The following is a 20,036-nucleotide window of genomic DNA, read 5'->3' as shown; positions in this document are numbered from 1 at the left end:
TCTAGAATTAACACACTTTCTCCTTTTTTATGCTTAAAACCAAGCTATAATTGCCACTAATAGTCCATAGACAAAATTTTCTTATTTCTCCAAATTTATTGAACATTTACAAAAACAAACCTGGAAAAGTACAACTTCGGGCTCCACCATTTTTTACCAACGCCTTTAAAATTGTGCATTTTTATCAAATATAAACAGAACTTAACTTTTTTGTTGCTCAAATTAACAACAAAAATGCATGTATTCACCTTGTAAAATTCTAACACAATAAGGGATTAGAAGAATAACAGCAAAGATACAGTTATATTTGTACATTACAAAAGTGTGCAGAATATATTAAAATATATGTTCATTTATATATATATTTATAGATATAAGCCAACTGTCCGATTTTAGCTTTTGACAGTCCAGCTATCGTCTTGCCGCAAACATTCCCTGAAACCGTTTCAAAAATCTTTATTAATTCCATTAAAAAGGAAAAAATAGATATATATATAATTATAATTATCCCTAAAAACAAGTGATGTGTCAGCCATGATTGTTCAAGCATGATCACTATTGAAATTATTATTAATTCCCCACATAGATAAATTCTGTGGTCTACTTTTATATTGAACATAGTTCCCTTTGAATTAAAAAAAAATCCTTTTAGTACAAAAGTTAGCATGCAAACAGATAACCAGGACTAAATATGAGTATGAAATGTGACGTCCTTTGAGGTTTTACAAGTTTTTTCTTTAAAGAATGTGGCTATTCACATCGGTTAAATAGATTCATAAAGCTGTACGGTCATCTGTTAAATATCTATTTTTTTAAAAATGTATTGTTGCATTTTTGTCCGTTTCATCCTGAGTTGACAAAGTTTAAAATCTATTATTTTATGGAGTCTGTCTTTATTATCCGGGGAAACAAAAAAAAAAAACCTATGGAGTTCCCCACTGATGAAATAATGTTCGATTTTTGTCAAACAATTTTCCCCGAAATCTGACGAAAAGCAACCGACCAATGACGAGCTGCGATCATTTCAATCTTTGTTTACATACAGTTGACGACGTTGCTGGATCCCTGTCCGACATCCCTGATCTGGCTCACGTGCGACGAGCACACGGCCACGCCCGCTCCGGCTCGGCAATGCGATACGGAGCCCACCAGCTCCCACCTTGAAAACGGGCGGACATTTAGCGGCGGTTTGCCGTCCCGAGAAACCCCCACCCGGGTCGATTCTGACCTGTTCATGCGCGGCTCAAAGGCCTCCACCGTGTTCAGGTAGATGTTTCCGTTGTGGCCTCCCACGGCGAATACGCGACTCATCACCGTGGCGACGCCCACACCGCCACGTGGGGTGGTCAACTCCGATACGTATTCCCAGCGGTTCATTCTTGGATCGAAGCGTTCCACGGAGCTCAGCGGCGAATTGTCGTCGAATCCACCTACGCCGGGAAAAATGGTCAAAGTTTTGTGGTGGAAACATAATAGCGTACAAAAATAATACAAAGAAAAATGTCTACTTGATGACTAAATATTCAGGGCTTTTAATCCATTTATTAAAAAAAAAATCTAAATACTATATCTAAAATGGCCCATATGAATACAAGGACTTTCTTTCAATTTACCAACGACGTAGAGGCATCCGTTGAGCTTGCTGACCCCGTTCCCGGCCCTCCTCTGTCCCATCTCGCTGACCTCGATCCACTTGTTGAGGTGCGGGTCGAAGCGTTCCACGCTGGACAGCGACGCCATGCCGTCATTGCCTCCCACCGCGTACACAAAGCTCTATTGACGAAAAGACCAATGAGGATAAAATTGTACAGAGAAGCCAACATGTCACCATTTCAACGCCTTACGCCCAAAGCTACGGAGCCCACTCCTCCTCTGGGGGTGTTCATGGAGGCCACAGCGCTCCAGCAGTCGCTCTCGATGTCGTAGCGTTCCACGTCGTTGAAGCACAAGTTGTCATCCAGACCGCCGATGGCGTAGATGGGACCGCCCAGCGCGGCCAAGGCGATTCCCCTCCTGTATAAGCATTTAGATGACTTTCATATTTTCAAGAGCAAACCACCATATGTGATTGAGATCTTAAATAAGTACCTCTTGGTGTTCATGGAAGCTTTCATCATCCATTTATTGGTCAAGGGATCAAACACCTCCATATTGCCCAGATGCTCGTTACCATCGTGTCCACCCACGGCGTAAACTTTTCCTGCATAGACGACCAGAGGAAATTTGAATTGACATGGTTATTAGTTATATTAAAAATATATTGTTTCCCCCTTTTGCAGTTTTGTACCTGTCAATTTTGGGCCTAGCTTCCCCTTATGAAAGATAGATTACTAACTTAGTACTTAAACCAGGGATGGGCAAGCTGGACAGCTATTTTTTTTTTTCCACACACAGAGTTGAAGTAACGGGGGTTGGGCTGAAATGAGCCGCTGAAGGTAGCTTCAGCTTTTTGCTCCACACACAGAGTTGAAATAACGGGGGTTGGGATGAAGTGACGGGCAGGTGACTTATATCAACTGATTGCACTCGCAGGGCAATAGTATTGTGGAAAGGGATCTCCCTTGACTTACTGCAGACATGCCAAATTCTTAAAAGTAGTACACTAACTAAGAAAATCCACAACAGTGGGCTCAAAATGTTACTAGTTATATTAAAATTATATTGTTTCCATCTCTTAGGGTTTTTTTACCGGGCCAAAGTTTACCTTATGAAAAATTGATTATTAACTTAATACTTAAAACCTTTACACATCTAAAATTGAAGTGCATATGCATGTCTTTTTTTGCTCCCAAATCTAATTTACAATGAGCAGACCTCCCGTGATGTATTTTGCTGTTTGGGTTAGAATTCAGGGGGGATGGGCAGAGGCATCCTGAAGTAAGCCACTGCTGGTAGATTCAGCTTTTTGTTTCACACACAAAGTCGAAGCAACGGGGGTTGGGATGAAGTGACGAGCAGCTGACTTGTATCAACTGATTGCATGTGCAACATACAATATTTGTGGAAAGTGACTTACTGTGGGGGTTTTCAAACTTGTTTTGCTCCAAGATCTACTTTTCAAGCAGTTAACATCCTACCATCTATCTCTATTTTTTTACAGGCCACTGACAAAGCTCAGCAATGAATTACTTTTGATATACCTGGCATTAGACTTTATCAACTTGTATAAGTGTGGCATATTCCAATAGTTCCTTGATCAAAATTTTCAAGTCATTTTACCTCCTACGGAAATGACGCCAACGTGCCGCCGTCTGCTGTTCATCTCAGGGCCCAAAAACCAGCTGTTCTTATTGATGGAGTAGCACTCGATGCTGCGGAAGGGGTCACCGGAACCACCACGGCCGCCCACGCAGAACAGAACCCCTGCAGAAATAATGCTGTTATTCTGACATCAAAAAATAAACGTAAACGAAATGAAAAGTACCTGCGGTGTGTTTTCTGGGCACGGTTCGGGGCGAGTACTCGAAATCGGGCACGGCTTTGTTGCTGAGGTGCAAGTGGTAGTTCCGGGCCTCGTCCATTAAGTCTCGGCAGCTCAGGTTGCCTTTAATCATCTCCTCCTTGGCCACCGTGCCGGTCAGAAAGTCAACGGGGAGCAGCGGCAGACGCACCTGGAGAAAACAGTACTTAGATATGAAACAGTACTTGGATATGAAACAGTACTTAGATTTGAAACAGTACTTAGATATGAAACAGTACTTAGATATTAAACTCTCTCTCATGAATCTAATTTTGAGAACTGGCTTCAATAGTAAACTGTCACCATTTGACCGGCAACCAATAGGGACCTGAAGACCGGCAACCAAACGTCCGGTCACTGTAGAATGATATCACATGCGTAAAAAGACATTTTGCTGATTTTTTAAAGAGACACATTGAAAGCTCACCTGAGAAAAGATGCGTTCCAACCAGGCGTGGTGATGTTTCGGGTTGGCTTTCAGCCACTTGATGGCCGCTTTGTACACTTGCGTCTCCGAGTGGATGTTGAGCTCGCCAGAGGCCATCAGCGTGCGGAGATGTTGCGGCGACACACAGGTAAAGTCCTCGCACTCCACCACCTCGCCAAAGTGCTCGCAGGCATAGCGGTCGGCCATGTCCATCAAGTCCACGCGGTTGTGGCTCTCGGCAAAGGTGCGCACCGCCAGGCAGTTGCTCGGGTGGAAGTGGGCCTTCATGTATTCGCAACAGGCTCGGGCCACCAACTCCACCTGTGGCATTTTTCACAAATTCACCCTTACATTTAAAACTAATGTGATGGCTTCAAATAGTCAGCTAGGCTTACAACCATTCATTTTTAAATGTATTGCATAGTTTTAAAATATTGCACAGATCCTAAAATATTGCAGATTCTACAATGGTATAATTCATTTGAAATAGTGTTTTTGGTGGTGTATTATGATATTGCACATTAATTTCAAAGTAATATTTGTCTTTAATGCACTGCTGTGTACTTACCTGCAAGATACAGGCGGCATAAAGAAGAGGCTGGACATTGTCTACAGTCAGCGTGAGCTTTGAGGAGTAGGCAAAGTGGACCAGATCCTGAATTGCATCTCCATCAAAGTCCTTGATCTCGATCAGCTTCTGTTTGGCCTCCGTCATTTCGGACAAAAACATGGCCCTGGGTGACAAACACAATGTCAAAGTGGCGGCTCGGTTTGTTAAAATCCACTAGTTAAAATCTGCACATACCTGAAGTAGGGGATGACGCAGGCCAACACTAGCTTATGACATGGTATCAATTTGCTGCCCACCTACAAACAAAACATGTTCATTAAAAAACAAAACAAAAAAAGCTAGTGAGTTGGATGGAGTCAGTTAGTCAGTCACCTTGAGTGTAACGTCACACAACTCTCCCACTTCATAGAAATGCCTCAAAGAGTTGTGGAAGTCTTTCCAAGCCTCGTGAGCTTCAAACACAAAAGATCCGTCTGACTCGCAGTCGACGTTGGACGGCTTGACGGGGGCGATGGCGGCCGCGGCGGCGGGGCGTTTCTCCTTGGGTTGTTTGGGCTGCTTGCCATGCTCCGACACCACGTCCCCAGGAGCCATGGCTTCCTTACAGGTCACGACACCTGGACACAAATGTTTACATTACTTGAGAGATAGCGAATGCAAACTTTGAACATCACCTGTAATTTGGAGTTCAGATCTATGTGCATTTCTGTGTATTTATGTTTGAACATTACAAAATGTACTGACAAACATAGACATGTCACCTAATCGACACTGTTTATATTCTGCATAAAACAAGCGATCGCTTGTATTTTAAAGATTCAAAACAATCACAGATTGTATTGTATCATTTATGACTGCGAATAAAAAGGAGGTGAATTATTAACTGCAAGATACTTGTGTTAAATAGGCCAAATACGCACAACGCCACGTAAACACACTACAAAATGGTCAATTATTTCAACAAAAACAATGCTCCGTCATGTTATTATATAAAAATTCCCCAACTTAACTCTAACACAAACCAATATAGAACAGGGAAAACATAATCAGTGATGTAAAGTTATTAGATCTTTGGTTATAAACGAGGACTATTAGCCTTTTAGCTAACATCGCCATCAGCTAATCTGTACGGACAGCTGAAAGAGGACCAAAAATAGCCCAAATAGATCAGATCGGCTCCTAAAACTGCACGGAATAACTTCGCAAAAGGGATAACAATGTAAAAATGACAAAACAAGTCGATTTTTCCTTACATGATATCGTAGAAAGGGTTGAAATGCCGGCTTTTTTCTTTAAACGAACTGGCATTAGCACGTTTGATGTGACTTCACGCAGTGCATTTTGGGAACGGTAGTTTTTTGTTATTGTTATTGTTTTTAAATACACGAGGGTACTGTCGTCATCGCACTATCGATCACTTATACTTTGATCGAAAGGCATGCACATAAAAGTATTGTAAATATGTTTAGCAATCAAATTTAGGTATATCACATTACCAGTTACTGGTTTGATTCCCATTTGTTAAATATATTTATTGCCCATTAAAAATATACACACAATTCAGTACCAAGTATGATTTATTTCAAAACACTTGTGTAATCAAGTGTAGGAACTAATACAATAAAAAACAATGGGATTATGGTGCATTTGATACATGATATTTAATAGTGAATTCTTGAAGTTCTTTACTTATGTTGTTTCTTCTTTTTTAGGAGAGCATCCCGGAGCGCAATCTGCAATAAAATGAAATAAAAAAGTTAAGAAGAACATCAACCCCACTTGAAAAAGTTTCAGGCAGGCCTTTGAGTTACCTGTTTGTCCCTGAATGAACGTTTTCCTTTAGTCCGGACGTTCTGACTGTGTCTCATCATCATGAAATTCTTGGATCGTCTCTTTTCCCTGTTACTGGTACTAGCATGAGGATTTAACTTTCTCTTTTTCCTCACAAAGTCTTTACGGTCTGATCGACCAGCCTGCAAAATAACAAACAATTTCTCTCTCCATTCTCCGGGACTTAAAAAACAAAATAGTATTTTTCAAACCATTGCTGTTGCTAGGCGGGATTCCTTGTCCGATTTGGGTTTCTTATGCAGCCTCTCAATATCCCTTATGTTCAAGAGCTCCCCTCTAAAAAAAAAATGAAATCAACTCAAATTATTGCACAAACGGCTATTTTTTTAGTCACAAAACTAGTTCTAACCTGCTGCTACTGCCTTCCTCCTCACAATCTTCCGCTTTCCTCTTCCTCCCCGGCACGCCATTGATCTCCTTAGCCATCTGGGCCAGCTTGATCTTCCTAAAATCTTCCTGCGTGAGGAGCCGGCTACCGCTGACCTCCGCCGCTTTAGCTTCTCGCTCATCCGCCGGTATATTCTTCAACTTCTCAGCCTAGCTCAAGACACAGAAAAGAGTTCAATAAAGTGGCGGTACGATTCCCGACTGCCATTGAACCTACCATTTCTGTGGCGTCTTCGTCAGATGAGTGTTGGACATCCACCCATTCCCCGTCCTGGTCTTCTTCGTCGTCACTGGCGCTTTCCCAGCCATCTGTGATGATTTATTCCAATGAATCAGCAATAATTATGAGTCAGAAAATGTTATTGATCCCTACCGAGCAACTGAATTAACAATTAAGACTATCTGCTCACCGTCGTCGTCGTCGACTTCGGCCTCAACTTCCAAGACTTCCGCCCCGGGGATGTGATCCTTGGCTCCAAGTTCTCCGTAGTTTTTCATCTTGGTCTCCAACGATGCCTCCGTGGGCCGTCCCTGCGCACCAAGACTTGAATTTGAGGAGGATTCTCCAAACATGGCTGTCATAAAGGGACTATACTTAACCCTTTAGCACAATAATTTGGATCCCAACCCTAGGCACAAAATGGCAGCTGGTGTGAATGAACTCACCTTGAAACTGAAAAGATAGTGTTTAAGAACTCTGACTAGACAACTGCTCAAAAATGCCTAGAGTAAATTTATAAACGGAATACCAGGATAGTCAACTTTTCCCAATATTAAGAGTATTAGAGGTCAATACCCTGGTGTAAAGCGACATTACACTTTCTGTCAGTAATATGTTGTCTTGCCTTTGTTACACGTTGCGTTTTGGTATTAAAGGAAGATGAATCAAGCTAATGTCCAGCTTGTGAGGTCGTATCTAGCTTGTTGAAGGCCTTCATTTCACCTTTGTTACAAAAGTATTGCTTTGCTTAACAGGATTTTCCATATTCACATTCATAATGTGAATACTTTCACAGCCGTTTACAATAAACCCACATCTCAATTTCTCTAGTTCTGTCCAGTCATAACCCAACATTTCCATTAATGTAATGCCCACCCTGTCCTTCTTGTGCAGCATTTTTGGGTTGAGATTCCTAAAGAGTTGGATGAGACTTCTGGAAGACATCATGACATCTATAGAGAGGGATAGAAACTGTTAATATTCAAGAAAACAACAACAATGAGAATGACATGTGGCCTCACTCTTGTCTTTGTGGGTTTTGTACAGGGCCAGGTCTTGTAATAGAGCCTCGGTTATGCCAAGAGGACAACGGGCCACCACCTCTTTGATAGCATTGATCCTGAAATGAGGGGGAATTATTAGCATTGTGATAAGTAACACTCAAAATTGAAGGTTAGAGGTCACTCACCCCACTGTCATGGCCTCCCCAGAGTTTCGGTCTGATACAAAGTTGTTGGCGATGGTGCGGATCACCGACTCGATGATCTATGCGTGGGATTGTGTAAATTAATGGGGAGGGGTGTCACCCCAAAAAAATTAAGTTAGGGGTATACCTCGGGGGGAACGAGCTGGTGGGAAGACTGGGCAGCGCATAGGAGGATCTTTGTAACCTCTGTAAAATGGAGGACATTATTTAGGCCATTTTTTTAATGAAAACAATATATATCAAATTGATACAAACCTCTTTGATGTGGCTGAAGGAATCTTTGGATGAACGGATAAAAATTGAAGAGAAAGAGCTGAAGGAGTTGATAAAAAATGTTCATATTAACATTAAATGAGGGCTTTCAAGGCAAAGGAGAAACCATTATGCCGTACCTCGTGGATCCCAACCAGCCTGGAAATGAGCTCCATTGTCATGATTTTGACTTCGAAACGCTCTTTAGATTGTTCCAGTTGTTTCAAAAGTTTCTCTGCAAAGTCTGATGAACAATAAATTGTTAACCAAGACGAGCACCGGGATTGGACGTCTCAAAAGGAGCATACCTTGGGGATCGTGAATGAGGTGAATGGCTGAAAAGTTAAACACCTCAACTTTCTTCTTCTTCTTGTGTTTCTACAAAAGTAGAACAAAAAAAGATGAACAAATGAACATCACATTTTCAAGTGAAAACTCAAATGGAGGATTACCCTGAGGACTTTCATTGCTTTTTCCATCTTCTTCTTGTTTTTGGAAGTTTTCTTGCCGGTGTTGAATCTTACCCTCAAATCACGTGCTGTTGGTCCCTCTGCCTATTTTTTTAAGCAAAAGAAATTGAATTAGCATCATAAATATAAACATTAGAATGAAATTTAAACTATTAAATTATAACATGACTTGCCTCTGATTCGGAATCACTGTCGTTTTTCTCGTCTTCATCTGTCCCCAAAAAGAACTTCAGTGCAGAAACCATGATCTGTCCATCAAAAAAATATATAGAGGAGGTTCAGTTTTGCACACTTGAATATGAAATAATAATAAAACATACCTTTGTTACATTGGAGAAGCACGCCGTGGTGATGACATTGACTGTTTTGGTGTCATTCCTGCCATAGATAAAGTTGATTAATTAAGATAAAGTGTTGCAGTGTCACTATTATCTCTCATAGTTTAGCTATAAAAGTCGTAGTATACACTAAAATAAATACATAAATCAACACACCAAATGTTTCTTTGATACAGGTCCACCATCACATCTAAAGATATCTTGGCTGCGATGGGGTTGCGATCTCTCAACATGGTGTACATGAAGTTTTGCAATGACTGAAACCAGAAAACATGGGAACTATAATAAAATACATTTAAAAAAAATTAGTACAGAAGTGAAAGATATTCCTTACCGAATTCACTTTGTTATTTTTGTGTTTGCTGTTGATGTTTTTGATATCAACCACAATGTGTGTGTATAAAGTCTGGAAAAACAAAGTGCATCAGTACTGTTGTTCCAATGCCCATTTTGTATTTAGGGTTTATTTCCAAACCTTGCGCAGAAGTTTGTCGTGACATCGTAGCAGCTCAAAGAAGAGCTCCAACAGGCCAGTGGGTTCAATTAAGTCCTTGTTTCGCAGGAGAATCAAAGCTTTGCAGAATGTCTAAACACAACACCAAATCATATTTTTAGTATTATTAAATGTTGATCAGCCTTTTTGGGGAAAATTAAAACAACATAGTACTCACCATTCTCAAATCTGGCTCCACCACAGTGTGGTGACTCATTAAGAGCTCTGTCAACTCTTGAGGGAAAGTAGACAAGTACTGCTTATAACAGTGACCCACCTGAACGAAGGGGGACATGTTAAGAACAACTTACAAGACCAAAAAAATCCTCCTGACAATGCAAATGTGAAGTTACCTGAGCAAGGAACATGACAAGTTCTGCAAGCTCCTTGTTGGATTTGTCCGGCTGTAGTTTAAAGATCTGCACATTGGACTGGTAGTGTCTGTACTGCTGTAAAAACTACGAAATCCACAAGGACAGGCGCCCGTGTAACTAATGATGTACTACAAGACATTTGTAATAACACATGGTGCGCTTTACTCGTTTTGCAATACTCACTTCCTCAGTGTAGGACTGCGGATCCCTCTTGATCAGATTCTGTAACTGTGGTAAATTGTTTGGAAGTTTGTTGTTTTGTCTTCCCGACATGGTGAAAGTTTACGAATAGCAATAATCAGGAAAAAACTATGAGCCGAAAAGCGTTCACATGAGAAGCGTGGCAAAAACGCAGGCTGCCATTACTGTGTTGTCATTCGATGCGGGGAGTGACGACACATCCGTCGCAGGGCATTTTTCTTCTTATTTTCATTAATGGCATATTTCAAGACACTAACAGGTGCATACTGCCATCTATAGTACAGGAGAGCATACATGCACAATAGAAACCACGTACGAATCAATTGAATACAACGTTTTGGCGCTCTCTGACCAGATAGATAAAATCATCGATGTAAAATATGTTGTATGAAAAGACAGATAATATGTATATTGATAGATATTTGATTAAAAGCGTTAGTGCGTGTACTGCCACTTTAAATTCAACCCCATGCCTGCGAGCCGTACGAACAATTGCCGTCGACGATTGGCTGTATTCAGCTAGCTCTTGTCCAATCACATGTATGTGCCTGTCGGCTCTTGAACCGACCAATCAGCGTCGGTATCTACCTTGTGTTTTTGTATAAGTAGCCGGTGTTCCTCACGAGAAGCAATTTTATTTCGTCTCAGACTACTCTCTCGCAAGCAGCTAGTATGGCAAGAACAAAGCAAACAGCGCGTAAGTCTACAGGCGGCAAAGCGCCCAGGAAGCAGCTGGCGACCAAAGCCGCTCGCAAGAGTGCTCCGGCAACCGGCGGTGTGAAGAAACCTCATCGTTACAGGCCTGGAACCGTGGCTCTCCGTGAGATTCGCCGCTACCAGAAGTCCACCGAGCTGCTCATCCGCAAGCTGCCATTCCAACGCCTGGTCAGGGAAATTGCCCAAGACTTCAAGACCGATTTGCGTTTCCAGAGCTCTGCTGTCATGGCCCTGCAAGAATCCAGCGAGGCTTATCTGGTTGGTCTGTTCGAGGACACCAACTTGTGTGCCATCCACGCCAAGAGAGTGACCATCATGCCTAAAGACATCCAGTTGGCCCGTCGTATTCGCGGAGAGCGAGCATAAGCCTTCATACGTTTAACTCTATTAAAACAACGGCTCTTTTAAGAGCCAATCATATCATATCAGAGACATGATTCCCCGTTGTCAGATTAAGCAATACTTTAATAGTGCAAGTCATTCAAGCACTTGTGTAGTGCTGCCTTACTGTGTATGTAATAGATGTCTATCTGCTAAATTACCCCAATACTCACTACACCAAGGAAAGGCAAGCGTATTCATAAGCATCCATTGACAAGAATTATCTCATAAAATGGAACAGTGTCTTTCCACATTATATCAATGATATACCGTCCCCTGTAGATTTATTTTGCGTCATAGCAGTATATAGATATAATAGTAATTATTTTATGTACAGGCATAGTGTTAAAATGTGCATTTCACATTCACTTAAGGAAAATGCCCCTGTACTTGTACTAATTTGATGGGGAAATTTGGTGATTGCTAGACAAGTACACACTTTCCACATCCATGTATATTTTGCTATCATGTTTAATGCTGGAACAGAACTGAGGAAAGTATTCTATATCTGGTGATATATAGTGAAACGAAGTAGGGATTCGATTTCTTTAAATTACGTAAAACGAAAGACGACCGGTTTGGAATTATATATTTTTTAATTATTATAGTTGTTGTTGTTAGTATTACTAATCTTATTTTATTCATTCGCTATTAAAGCGATTGTTTAGGGTAGTAACATAATCCGTATTAGTAATACTACTGTTATGAAAGAGTGGACCAGAGCGAACAGCGTTTGGCCTACTCTCTGCTGATTGGACAATATTTTCTCCTTGAACGCTAGCCAATCAGTGAGCAGCATGAATGTATATAAACACGCTGCACTCAGCCAGTGGTCACATCTCTCCTTTCTGAAATCAATTGCTTATAGCAACCTTACAACCCTACAACATGAGCGGAAGAGGCAAAACCGGAGGCAAGGCCAGAGCAAAGGCAAAGACTCGCTCATCCCGTGCCGGACTTCAGTTCCCTGTCGGCAGAGTCCACAGACTTCTCCGTAAAGGCAACTACGCCCAGCGTGTTGGTGCCGGCGCTCCCGTCTACTTGGCCGCTGTGCTCGAGTACCTGACCGCTGAGATCCTTGAGTTGGCCGGCAACGCTGCCCGTGACAACAAGAAGACCAGGATCATCCCCCGCCACTTGCAGTTGGCCGTCCGCAACGACGAGGAGCTCAACAAACTCCTGGGCGGAGTGACCATCGCTCAGGGTGGTGTTCTGCCTAACATTCAGGCCGTGCTCCTGCCCAAGAAAACCGAGAAGGCAACCAAGGCCAAGTAAAGATGAACGGCTAGAAACTGACTCCCCAAACGGCTCTTTTAAGAGCCAAACACCTTTTCAATCAAGAGATGATTCCTTTATATCTCACGTCTGATGGTAGAAACTATTCAGGGTAACAGTCAATAACAATTGAAATTAATAAAACAGCTGAATATATAAAACATGATAATCTTTAATGTAACTAGTGCTCAGACAAATGAATAGCACAATTAATATAGGAAAAGCCATTTCAATTCCTTAATTTCCTTAAATTGTTTTGGCCATTAAGACAGCATTTTACATAAACAACCTAAACCACACTGATTAATTCTAAGCATCTGTCATTGATGAGGAGGGCCCCTGCCTAGTGATGAAATTTGAATGTAATATAGAGAGAACTCACAACTTGTGGAGGATGGATATTGATTTTTAGATGACCAAAATGAGCCAAAAAGGGCATTCTGCAGTGTCACCATTTGAATGTTTTCACCATTAAAGGCAAACGTTTTTTTTTGTAATGTCTACTAAGGTAAACAAGTGATAACAACGCAAGATTAAATCAGTTTCACATTTCTGTAATTTCCAAATGTTCCCAATTAACGTGGCTAAAACAAGAGAGGCAAACATACGAGGTTAAGTATGAGAAGCTTAAAACGAGAGAAAGTTACATAAATGTACGAAATAGACCACACATTACCCGCTAAAAAAAGGTGTAATTTTAATCAAATTATACATAATAGTATCCAACAATGGTTTCTGTCGCAAAAATAAAAGAAAATACAAAGAAGGTAGTTGTTGTTCAACGCATAGAGGGAGGAGGGCTGCCTAGTGACGTTGCATGCGCCAATTGGGTCAACTGTCCTCTTCTAGGTCCGCAGTTCTGTAATAAAAACGGATGCTTCAGCTCAGTGAACCACAGTTGAATTCTCAAGTCAACAGCTCATACTCTATAGACATGTCTGGTAGAGGCAAAGGCGGCAAAGGTCTGGGGAAAGGAGGCGCCAAGCGTCACCGTAAAGTTCTCCGTGATAACATCCAGGGTATTACCAAGCCCGCCATTCGCCGTTTGGCTCGTCGTGGTGGTGTCAAGCGAATCTCCGGCCTGATCTACGAAGAGACCCGAGGCGTCCTCAAGGTGTTCCTGGAGAACGTGATTCGTGATGCTGTCACCTACACCGAGCATGCCAAGAGAAAGACCGTCACCGCCATGGATGTGGTCTATGCTCTTAAGCGACAGGGCCGTACTCTCTACGGTTTTGGCGGTTAAAGTTTAGATACTCAATTACATCAAAACTCAAAGGTCCTTTTAAGGGCCGCACAAATCTTCTATCCAGAGCTCTTGTTCTTATTTTTGTTTTTAAACATACTCATAAATCAGTGGTTCATATCATTGTTCACTGACATAGTAGGCAAATAACCACAATGATGTTGATGGAAAATAAACATTCTTCCTTTTTAATGTTATGGCCCATTCCTCAAAATATAAACTGAAGTTAACACAATCCAATCTATGATGATTTAAAATACCCCCTATTTTAAAATAACTAACCTCCATTAAATGGGTAATGTCATAGAAGGACTTTTTAATGCCCTCAATTCTGTCCATATGGGTAGGGGATTCGATCTTGTATGGTGAAAAGAAATATTCAAAAATGAGAACTTTTAAAACAAAATTTGCTGGGTTGTGGCGTTTTATGTTGATCACTATGTTCAGTCTGCATGCAAATGCTGTTATCAAGACAGTACCAAATGTTTATTGGGAGATAAAACTGATTGCATTATATCATTTTCAACCTTTAACTAGAATTAACTATAATAAACTATTTTCAATGAACACAATAATGGTATTTTATCGTGTTTAAAATGAACAGCCTGCGACCTTTGCGAGGCTGAACGGAACATAAATGAATCAAATTAAAAGCTAAGGGAAAGGGCGAAAAATATATTTCTATCTTTTAAACGAAAACCGCCCCGGCCATCCTTTTCTCCATACAAAGCCTCTCAAAGGCGCGAAAAAAAATCATTCACAGCTCCCTCTTTGTCCTAGTTTTCAAGCGCGGGGTGCCGTCAGCCAATCAGAGACTCGCGTTGTCACACTGCTTCGCTCTGCGCCTCCTATAAAGACCACAGTCTCAGCACTCTATGGTCATTACAGAATACTCCCTAACTCCACTCCGAATCATGCCTGAGCCAGCAAAGACCGCCCCTAAGAAGGGCTCAAAGAAAGCCGTCGCCAAGAGCGTCAGCAAGACCGGCAAGAAGAAGAGAAGGACCAGGAAGGAAAGCTATGCCATCTACGTGTACAAGGTCCTGAAGCAGGTCCACCCTGATACCGGAATTTCATCCAAGGCCATGAGCATCATGAATTCCTTCGTCAACGACATCTTCGAGCGTATTGCTTCCGAGGCCTCCCGCTTGGCTCACTACAACAAGCGTTCCACCATCACCTCCCGGGAGATCCAGACTGCTGTACGTCTGCTTCTCCCCGGCGAGTTGGCCAAGCACGCTGTATCTGAGGGTACCAAAGCTGTGACCAAGTATACCAGCTCCAAGTAATTTGGTGAATTCATCTCAACCCAACGGCTCTTCTAAGAGCCACTCACTTCATCTTGAGAGCCAATATATACTTTGGGAAAGAAATTATGAAATAAGTACTACTGTGGGATTGACAACTAGTAAACTGTACTAGGTAAAGTATAGTAATAGTCGTGTCTGCATAAAGCATTAGGTAGACTATGGGAGCAATATATATTTTTTATGCAAACCTTTTATTTATACTTCACAACACATCACATTTTGTTTCCCAAAATACTTTTGATATTCTCATTCACCACTTCCTAACATTTCCAAGTTAATAATTCAAATCACATTATTGCCAAATATCCCAAATAGTGTTTAACAAAAATAAATTAGATTGATTTTAGTCGAGATGTTGGAGTGGTGCAGTATGCAATTACTACCCGAGGGTGGCGGTAGTGCACAGTTTGGGTATGATAAGAGGCTTAAAGAACACTGGATTGTGAAGCGTAGGCGATCAAAGGTGACATTATGACGTATTTGCATATTACTGTGATACTGAACGCTAATTAATTGAATGAAATCCAATTTTGTTCATCCTCGTGTCATATTGGTGCTTGTTGAAGCTTCTCTGGCTAGCTTAACCTAGCGTAGCTATCCTTAGCTTGGCTTACTAGCCTATTCGAAAGAGATGAGTTTGTACTAGCTTGATCGACACATAGTCACCATCAAGTGTTGTGATTTTCTCGGGAAAATGTTTGCCACAAGGACAACAGCGTTCGAGGAGGAACCTTGTGGAGAAAAGGAAGAGAACGAGCGACAACGTCATCCACTGAGCACTGCAGGTTTGTTAGCTTGGTTCTCTGTCTTTCTGCATTCGGTTATAAGTCACCACAATAGTGATATTGCTAAACAATGTTCACTCTATTCTTGTGTCTTGCAATGAAGATATTTGTCCTGAGCAAGAGGCATTTAAGGAGGAAATGGAGGATGAAGATGTCTCCCAGATTAAAGAAGAGCAACTGGAGACCCTGCATATTAAACAAGAAGAGGAGCCACTGTATCACCACGTTAAAGATGAAGAATTGCCAGAAAATGAGACAGAATACCCCCTTATTAAAGAGGAGTTGCCATCGGGCCTCGTCCTTTCCAATATCGCAGATGAAGGTCCAAGTCAACCATGGGATGCCAACGGGCCAAAGCCTTTGGACAGCGTCTTAGCTCCACTATCCGATGATGATGATGATGACGCTTCACAAAAACCCTGGGAATGCTCTCAATGTGGGAAAACTTTTGTATATAAGTGGGATTTGAAAAGGCACATGAGAATACACACAGGTGAGAAACCTTTTGGCTGTACGGTTTGTGGAAAAACATTCGCTCAAAAAGGATCCTTAAATAGTCACATCAGACAACACACTGGAGAGAAGCCTTTTATTTGTTTAGTGTGTGGCAAAAGATTCTCCCAACAGAGTCATTTGAAAAGACACACCATGACACACACTGGTGAGAAACCTTTCGTTTGCGCCGTGTGTGGTAAAAGATTCCCTGAAATGGTAAACCTGAGGATACATTTAAGAAGACATTCCGGTGAGAAACCTTTTGCCTGCTCAATTTGTGGCCAAAGTTTCACACACAAAAGAAGTTTGAGTATCCACAGGAGGATACATACGGACGAGAAACCATTTATTTGCTCAATCTGTGGTCAAAGATTCACTCTTAAGGGAAGTTTAAGAATCCACGCAAGATTACACATGGTCGAAAAGCCCTTTGGCTGCTCACTTTGTGCTCAAAGATTCGTACATAAAGGTAGCCTAAAGAGACATGAGAGCACACATGCTGGAGATAAATGGTTTGCATGTTTAGTTTGCGGAGAAAGATTCAACAAAGAAGTACTTTTGAGAAAACATACCAGGACCCATCCCGGTAAAGTACTTTTTGCCTGCTCAGTTTGTGGTGAGGAAATTTCTGTGTAAGGAAAGCCTAATGCATCACACAAATACGCACAGAAGTGAAAATCCTTTCGACTGCTCAGTTTGTGATCAAAGATTCCCCGACGAGGGAAGTTTACGAAAGCATGCGAGGCGACACAGTGGCGAAAAACCCTTTCCCTGTTCAATTTGTGGGCAAAGGTTTACATTTAAGGGAAGTTTAAAATCTCATTTGAGGACGCACAGAGATGAGAAAGTGTTTATGTCTTGTTAACCTAAAATCATATTTCATCCTATAGATAATTTAATGCAGGGTTTGTATTATTTTTAAATCTTCAATGTACTCAGCTAAAAAAAATGTAATTTTTGCTCTGTCACAGATGATCATGTCATTATGATTACTAGAGTGATGTCCATATGAAATACTCCAATCTCCATTCAATGTGTGGCACAACAATGAACTTGTATTACCTTTTAATCAAAAACAGAAATATATTCTGCTGAAGTTGTATGTGTTTATTCGTCTTAAAGTAAGATTCTCAAATATATATGCCAGATGGAAAAATATATAAAGCAGTTTAAAGACAACAGCAGTGTGTTGTGATGCTAACAGAGTCAAGTCCGAGCTCTTAGTAACCAACTGTGTTTGCTGCCCTCAGAAAACCAAGCCCCGTACCAAAATGACCATGAAAACCCGCATTTTTCGACTTCCAGTCTTTAGTTGAACATGTTATGACACTTATAAAACACATGTTGTCAAATTCCAACTTATTTTACATCCTTTAATCGAAGAAAAAACAGAGGAAACTCGCCGAGTAGCGGAGCTCCCGTACGCGAAAAGGTGGACTTTCCAAGCTCTGTAAAGAAAATCCTGGACGTATACGACTTTGAAACAGCTTCAACATGAACTAACACAAGTTCGCTGTATACAAAACTAGCTTTTGGTGATTAAAATCGTTTCCGATGATGATTTTTTGCCATTTGAAGTGAGGGGAGAAAACACAAGTGCGGAAGATTTGTACGCGTTACGCGTAGCAAACAGCCTGGTTGAGTCTCCATGGTTCTCATGGCGCCTTTATATACAGCCTCCTATCGGAGGCTGAGCATCATTTTCAGTCAGACCTACACAAGTAAACATGGCAGAAGTTGCCCCAGCAGCGACCACCGCGGCGAAAGCTACAAAGAAGAAGGCAGCAGCCAAACCGGTGAAGAAACGTGCCGGACCCAGCGTCAGCGAGCTCATCGTCAAAGCAGTAGCCGCTTCCAACGAACGCAATGGCGTTTCCCTGGCTTCCCTCAAGAAGTCTCTGGTCGCCTCTGGCTATGACGTGGACAAGAACAAGTCTCGTGTCAAGACCGCCGTCGTCTCTTTGGTCAACAAGGGCACCCTCGTCCAGACCAAAGGCACCGGTGCATCCGGATCTTTCAAAATGAACAAGAAAGCTGATGTCAAACCCAAGGCGCCGGTCAAGGCCATCAAGAAGACCCCCACAAAAGCCAAGAAGCCTGCCGCCAAGAAGGCCGCAGTGAGCAAAAAACCTAAAACTGCAGCTGCTAAGAAGGCGGTTGCCAAGAAGAGCCCTAAAAAGGCAGCCAAAACAACACCGGCTAAGAAAGCAGCAGCTAAGAAGCCCACCAAGAGCCCTAAAAAGGCGGCGGCTTCACCTAAAAAAGCCCCTGCTGCAAAGAAGGCAGCAGCTAAGAAGAGTCCAGCCAAGAGAGTTGCCAAACCCAAAACTGTCAAGAAGGCAGCACCCAAGAAGAAGTAGATTACTTACTTATCTTCTCTAAAAACGGCTCTTTTAAGAGCCACCACATATTCCAAAGAGAGCAATGTTTATTTATAACTTATGCAATTTTATATTTATATATGATGGCATTACTCCATCAGAATCTTTTAGTTATACTTAAGTAATTTTTAATTTAATGAGAAAATCAGTACTTATTAGTTAATAGTTGGGGTGAATATTTTCAAGTTGTTAATCAACTGGCTAATTTTAAATCTTTATTATGACACTCATCTATTTTAATATCATATATTTATTTTTTTGTCTGATTGGTGTACTTACAGTACTTTGAGATGAGATATGTGCACTAATAAAGTAAGGTGCATTAGAATTTAAAGCAGATAGTAACACTATAACAAGACTACAAATGACAGTATGATGTCAAAAAACACAATCTTAAGCTTCCAGAGGAATGTTTAATGCAATCATTTTCTACAACCTACAAAGTACTCAATTAGATGCAAATGTAGCACTAAGTTTGTAGTATTCTAGCATTTTTAAAACATAAATAGCTTTGATTGAGTTATATTAATAATTCAGTGATTGTTCACTTGTAAGTAAGTACATGTAAACATGTAAATAATAAAAGAAAGGGTTGCTCATTATATGGAGTGCTTGGCTCTTAAAAGAGCCGTTTGGGGAGTTGTTCAAATGAGTGACAGATTTACTTAGTCTTGGCTGCCTTCTCGGTCTTCTTGGGCAGAAGTACGGCCTGAATGTTAGGCAGAACACCACCCTGAGCGATGGTCACTCCGCCCAGGAGTTTGTTAAGCTCCTCGTCGTTGCGGACGGCCAACTGCAAGTGGCGGGGGATGATCCTGGTCTTCTTGTTGTCACGGGCAGCGTTGCCGGCCAACTCAAGGATCTCAGCGGTCAGGTACTCGAGCACAGCGGCCAAGTAGACGGGAGCGCCGGCACCAACACGCTGGGCGTAGTTGCCTTTACGGAGAAGTCTGTGGACTCTGCCGACCGGGAACTGAAGTCCGGCACGGGATGAGCGAGTCTTTGCCTTTGCTCTGGCCTTGCCTCCGGTTTTGCCTCTTCCACTCATGTTGATTAGATTTTTCCGATGTAAGATCTCAGAAAATTGTGAATCTCAGCGGCCGAAGTGCTCCTTTAATAACTAGTAAATGCGCGGGACATTTGAGGCAGACCAACCAGGAGAAAGGCTTTCAGCGCGGAGTCCAGCCATAGGGCT

The 20,036-nt window shown here is 41.7% G+C and overlaps 7 protein-coding genes and 2 pseudogenes across 10 annotated transcripts; 6 read left to right on the top strand and 3 right to left on the bottom strand.

Annotated features, from left to right (window-relative positions):
* Positions 1-76: 76 nt before the first annotated feature.
* Positions 77-5,798, bottom strand: klhl8 (kelch-like family member 8). Its single transcript, XM_077737989.1, has 12 exons — positions 5,712-5,798; positions 4,831-5,075; positions 4,693-4,754; positions 4,456-4,621; positions 3,888-4,208; positions 3,425-3,611; positions 3,220-3,363; positions 2,089-2,200; positions 1,845-2,013; positions 1,614-1,773; positions 1,229-1,430; positions 77-1,159 (listed from the first exon to the last, which is right to left on the bottom strand). The coding sequence occupies exons 1-12, from the start codon at positions 5,764-5,766 to the stop codon at positions 1,036-1,038; spliced, it is 1,947 nt and encodes a 648-aa protein (XP_077594115.1). The 5' UTR covers positions 5,767-5,798; the 3' UTR covers positions 77-1,035.
* A 219-nt stretch (positions 5,799-6,017) lies between these two features.
* Positions 6,018-10,458, bottom strand: sdad1 (SDA1 domain containing 1). Of its 2 annotated transcripts, none has more exons than XM_077737172.1 (22): positions 10,234-10,458; positions 10,030-10,134; positions 9,855-9,953; positions 9,659-9,769; positions 9,518-9,589; positions 9,340-9,440; positions 9,166-9,223; positions 9,015-9,093; positions 8,828-8,925; positions 8,684-8,753; positions 8,516-8,619; positions 8,379-8,436; positions 8,251-8,309; positions 8,106-8,182; positions 7,939-8,036; positions 7,793-7,869; positions 7,107-7,227; positions 6,914-7,005; positions 6,659-6,846; positions 6,501-6,585; positions 6,270-6,431; positions 6,018-6,191 (listed from the first exon to the last, which is right to left on the bottom strand). In XM_077737172.1, the coding sequence occupies exons 1-22, from the start codon at positions 10,321-10,323 to the stop codon at positions 6,144-6,146; spliced, it is 2,052 nt and encodes a 683-aa protein (XP_077593298.1). In that variant the 5' UTR covers positions 10,324-10,458; the 3' UTR covers positions 6,018-6,143. The 2 variants fall into 2 exon arrangements, with proteins under 2 accessions (XP_077593298.1, XP_077593299.1); XM_077737173.1 differs by having other exon boundaries at positions 6,914-7,006; positions 7,111-7,227.
* A 409-nt stretch (positions 10,459-10,867) lies between these two features.
* Positions 10,868-11,734, top strand: LOC144210479 (histone H3-like). The gene has a single exon (XM_077737175.1). It carries the CDS (start codon positions 10,924-10,926, stop codon positions 11,332-11,334), a length of 411 nt encoding a protein of 136 aa, XP_077593301.1. The 5' UTR covers positions 10,868-10,923; the 3' UTR covers positions 11,335-11,734.
* A 382-nt stretch (positions 11,735-12,116) lies between these two features.
* On the top strand, positions 12,117-12,800 carry LOC144210480 (histone H2A). Its single transcript, XM_077737176.1, has one exon. It carries the CDS (start codon positions 12,238-12,240, stop codon positions 12,622-12,624), a length of 387 nt encoding a protein of 128 aa, XP_077593302.1. The 5' UTR covers positions 12,117-12,237; the 3' UTR covers positions 12,625-12,800.
* A 426-nt stretch (positions 12,801-13,226) lies between these two features.
* LOC144210481 (histone H4-like) lies at positions 13,227-14,354 on the top strand. The gene has a single exon (XM_077737177.1). The coding sequence runs from the start codon at positions 13,499-13,501 to the stop codon at positions 13,868-13,870; it is 372 nt and encodes a 123-aa protein (XP_077593303.1). The 5' UTR covers positions 13,227-13,498; the 3' UTR covers positions 13,871-14,354.
* Positions 14,355-14,771: 417 nt separating this feature from the next.
* Positions 14,772-15,403, top strand: LOC144210832 (histone H2B 1/2). The gene has a single exon (XM_077737742.1). The coding sequence runs from the start codon at positions 14,785-14,787 to the stop codon at positions 15,157-15,159; it is 375 nt and encodes a 124-aa protein (XP_077593868.1). The 5' UTR covers positions 14,772-14,784; the 3' UTR covers positions 15,160-15,403.
* A 205-nt stretch (positions 15,404-15,608) lies between these two features.
* LOC144210830 (uncharacterized) lies at positions 15,609-17,078 on the top strand (annotated as a pseudogene). Its single transcript, XR_013329467.1, has 2 exons — positions 15,609-15,965; positions 16,069-17,078. The product of XR_013329467.1 is annotated as an uncharacterized LOC144210830 (transcript).
* On the top strand, positions 16,359-18,961 carry LOC144210831 (histone H1 pseudogene; annotated as a pseudogene). The gene is made up of 2 exons (XR_013329468.1): positions 16,359-16,458; positions 17,711-18,961. The product of XR_013329468.1 is annotated as a histone H1 pseudogene (transcript).
* A 286-nt stretch (positions 18,962-19,247) lies between these two features.
* On the bottom strand, positions 19,248-20,002 carry LOC144210467 (histone H2A-like). The gene has a single exon (XM_077737160.1). It carries the CDS (start codon positions 19,887-19,889, stop codon positions 19,503-19,505), a length of 387 nt encoding a protein of 128 aa, XP_077593286.1. The 5' UTR covers positions 19,890-20,002; the 3' UTR covers positions 19,248-19,502.
* Between the last annotated feature and the right edge of the window lie 34 nt (positions 20,003-20,036).

Source organism: Stigmatopora nigra, chromosome 17 (assembly GCF_051989575.1).
Source record: "Stigmatopora nigra isolate UIUO_SnigA chromosome 17, RoL_Snig_1.1, whole genome shotgun sequence".
In the NCBI taxonomy this organism is placed as follows: Eukaryota; Metazoa; Chordata; class Actinopteri; order Syngnathiformes; family Syngnathidae; genus Stigmatopora; species Stigmatopora nigra.
This window is presented reverse-complemented; position numbering and strand designations above follow the sequence as displayed.

What these genes read in the sequence shown, in the direction of transcription:
- klhl8 (XM_077737989.1), bottom strand. Translation starts at nt 5,766, where the DNA reads ATGCCAGTTCGTTTAAAGAAAAAAGCCGGCATTTCAACCCTTTCTACG. An exon ending in ATGCCGCCTGTATCTTGCAG is followed by an intron (nt 4,209 to 4,455) that starts GTAAGTACACAG and finishes AAAATGCCACAG; the next exon opens with GTGGAGTTGGTGGCCCGAGC. An exon ending in GCTTCCATGAACACCAAGAG is followed by an intron (nt 2,014 to 2,088) that starts GTACTTATTTAA and finishes ATGCTTATACAG; the next exon opens with GAGGGGAATCGCCTTGGCCG.
- sdad1 (XM_077737172.1), bottom strand. Translation starts at nt 10,323, where the DNA reads ATGTCGGGAAGACAAAACAACAAACTTCCAAACAATTTACCACAGTTA. An exon ending in CTGTATCAAAGAAACATTTG is followed by an intron (nt 9,224 to 9,339) that starts GTGTGTTGATTT and finishes TATCTATGGCAG; the next exon opens with GAATGACACCAAAACAGTCA. An exon ending in TGATTCCGAATCAGAGGCAA is followed by an intron (nt 8,926 to 9,014) that starts GTCATGTTATAA and finishes AAAAATAGGCAG; the next exon opens with AGGGACCAACAGCACGTGAT.
- LOC144210479 (XM_077737175.1), top strand. Translation starts at nt 10,924, where the DNA reads ATGGCAAGAACAAAGCAAACAGCGCGTAAGTCTACAGGCGGCAAAGCG.
- LOC144210480 (XM_077737176.1), top strand. Translation starts at nt 12,238, where the DNA reads ATGAGCGGAAGAGGCAAAACCGGAGGCAAGGCCAGAGCAAAGGCAAAG.
- LOC144210481 (XM_077737177.1), top strand. Translation starts at nt 13,499, where the DNA reads ATGCTTCAGCTCAGTGAACCACAGTTGAATTCTCAAGTCAACAGCTCA.
- LOC144210832 (XM_077737742.1), top strand. Translation starts at nt 14,785, where the DNA reads ATGCCTGAGCCAGCAAAGACCGCCCCTAAGAAGGGCTCAAAGAAAGCC.
- LOC144210467 (XM_077737160.1), bottom strand. Translation starts at nt 19,889, where the DNA reads ATGAGTGGAAGAGGCAAAACCGGAGGCAAGGCCAGAGCAAAGGCAAAG.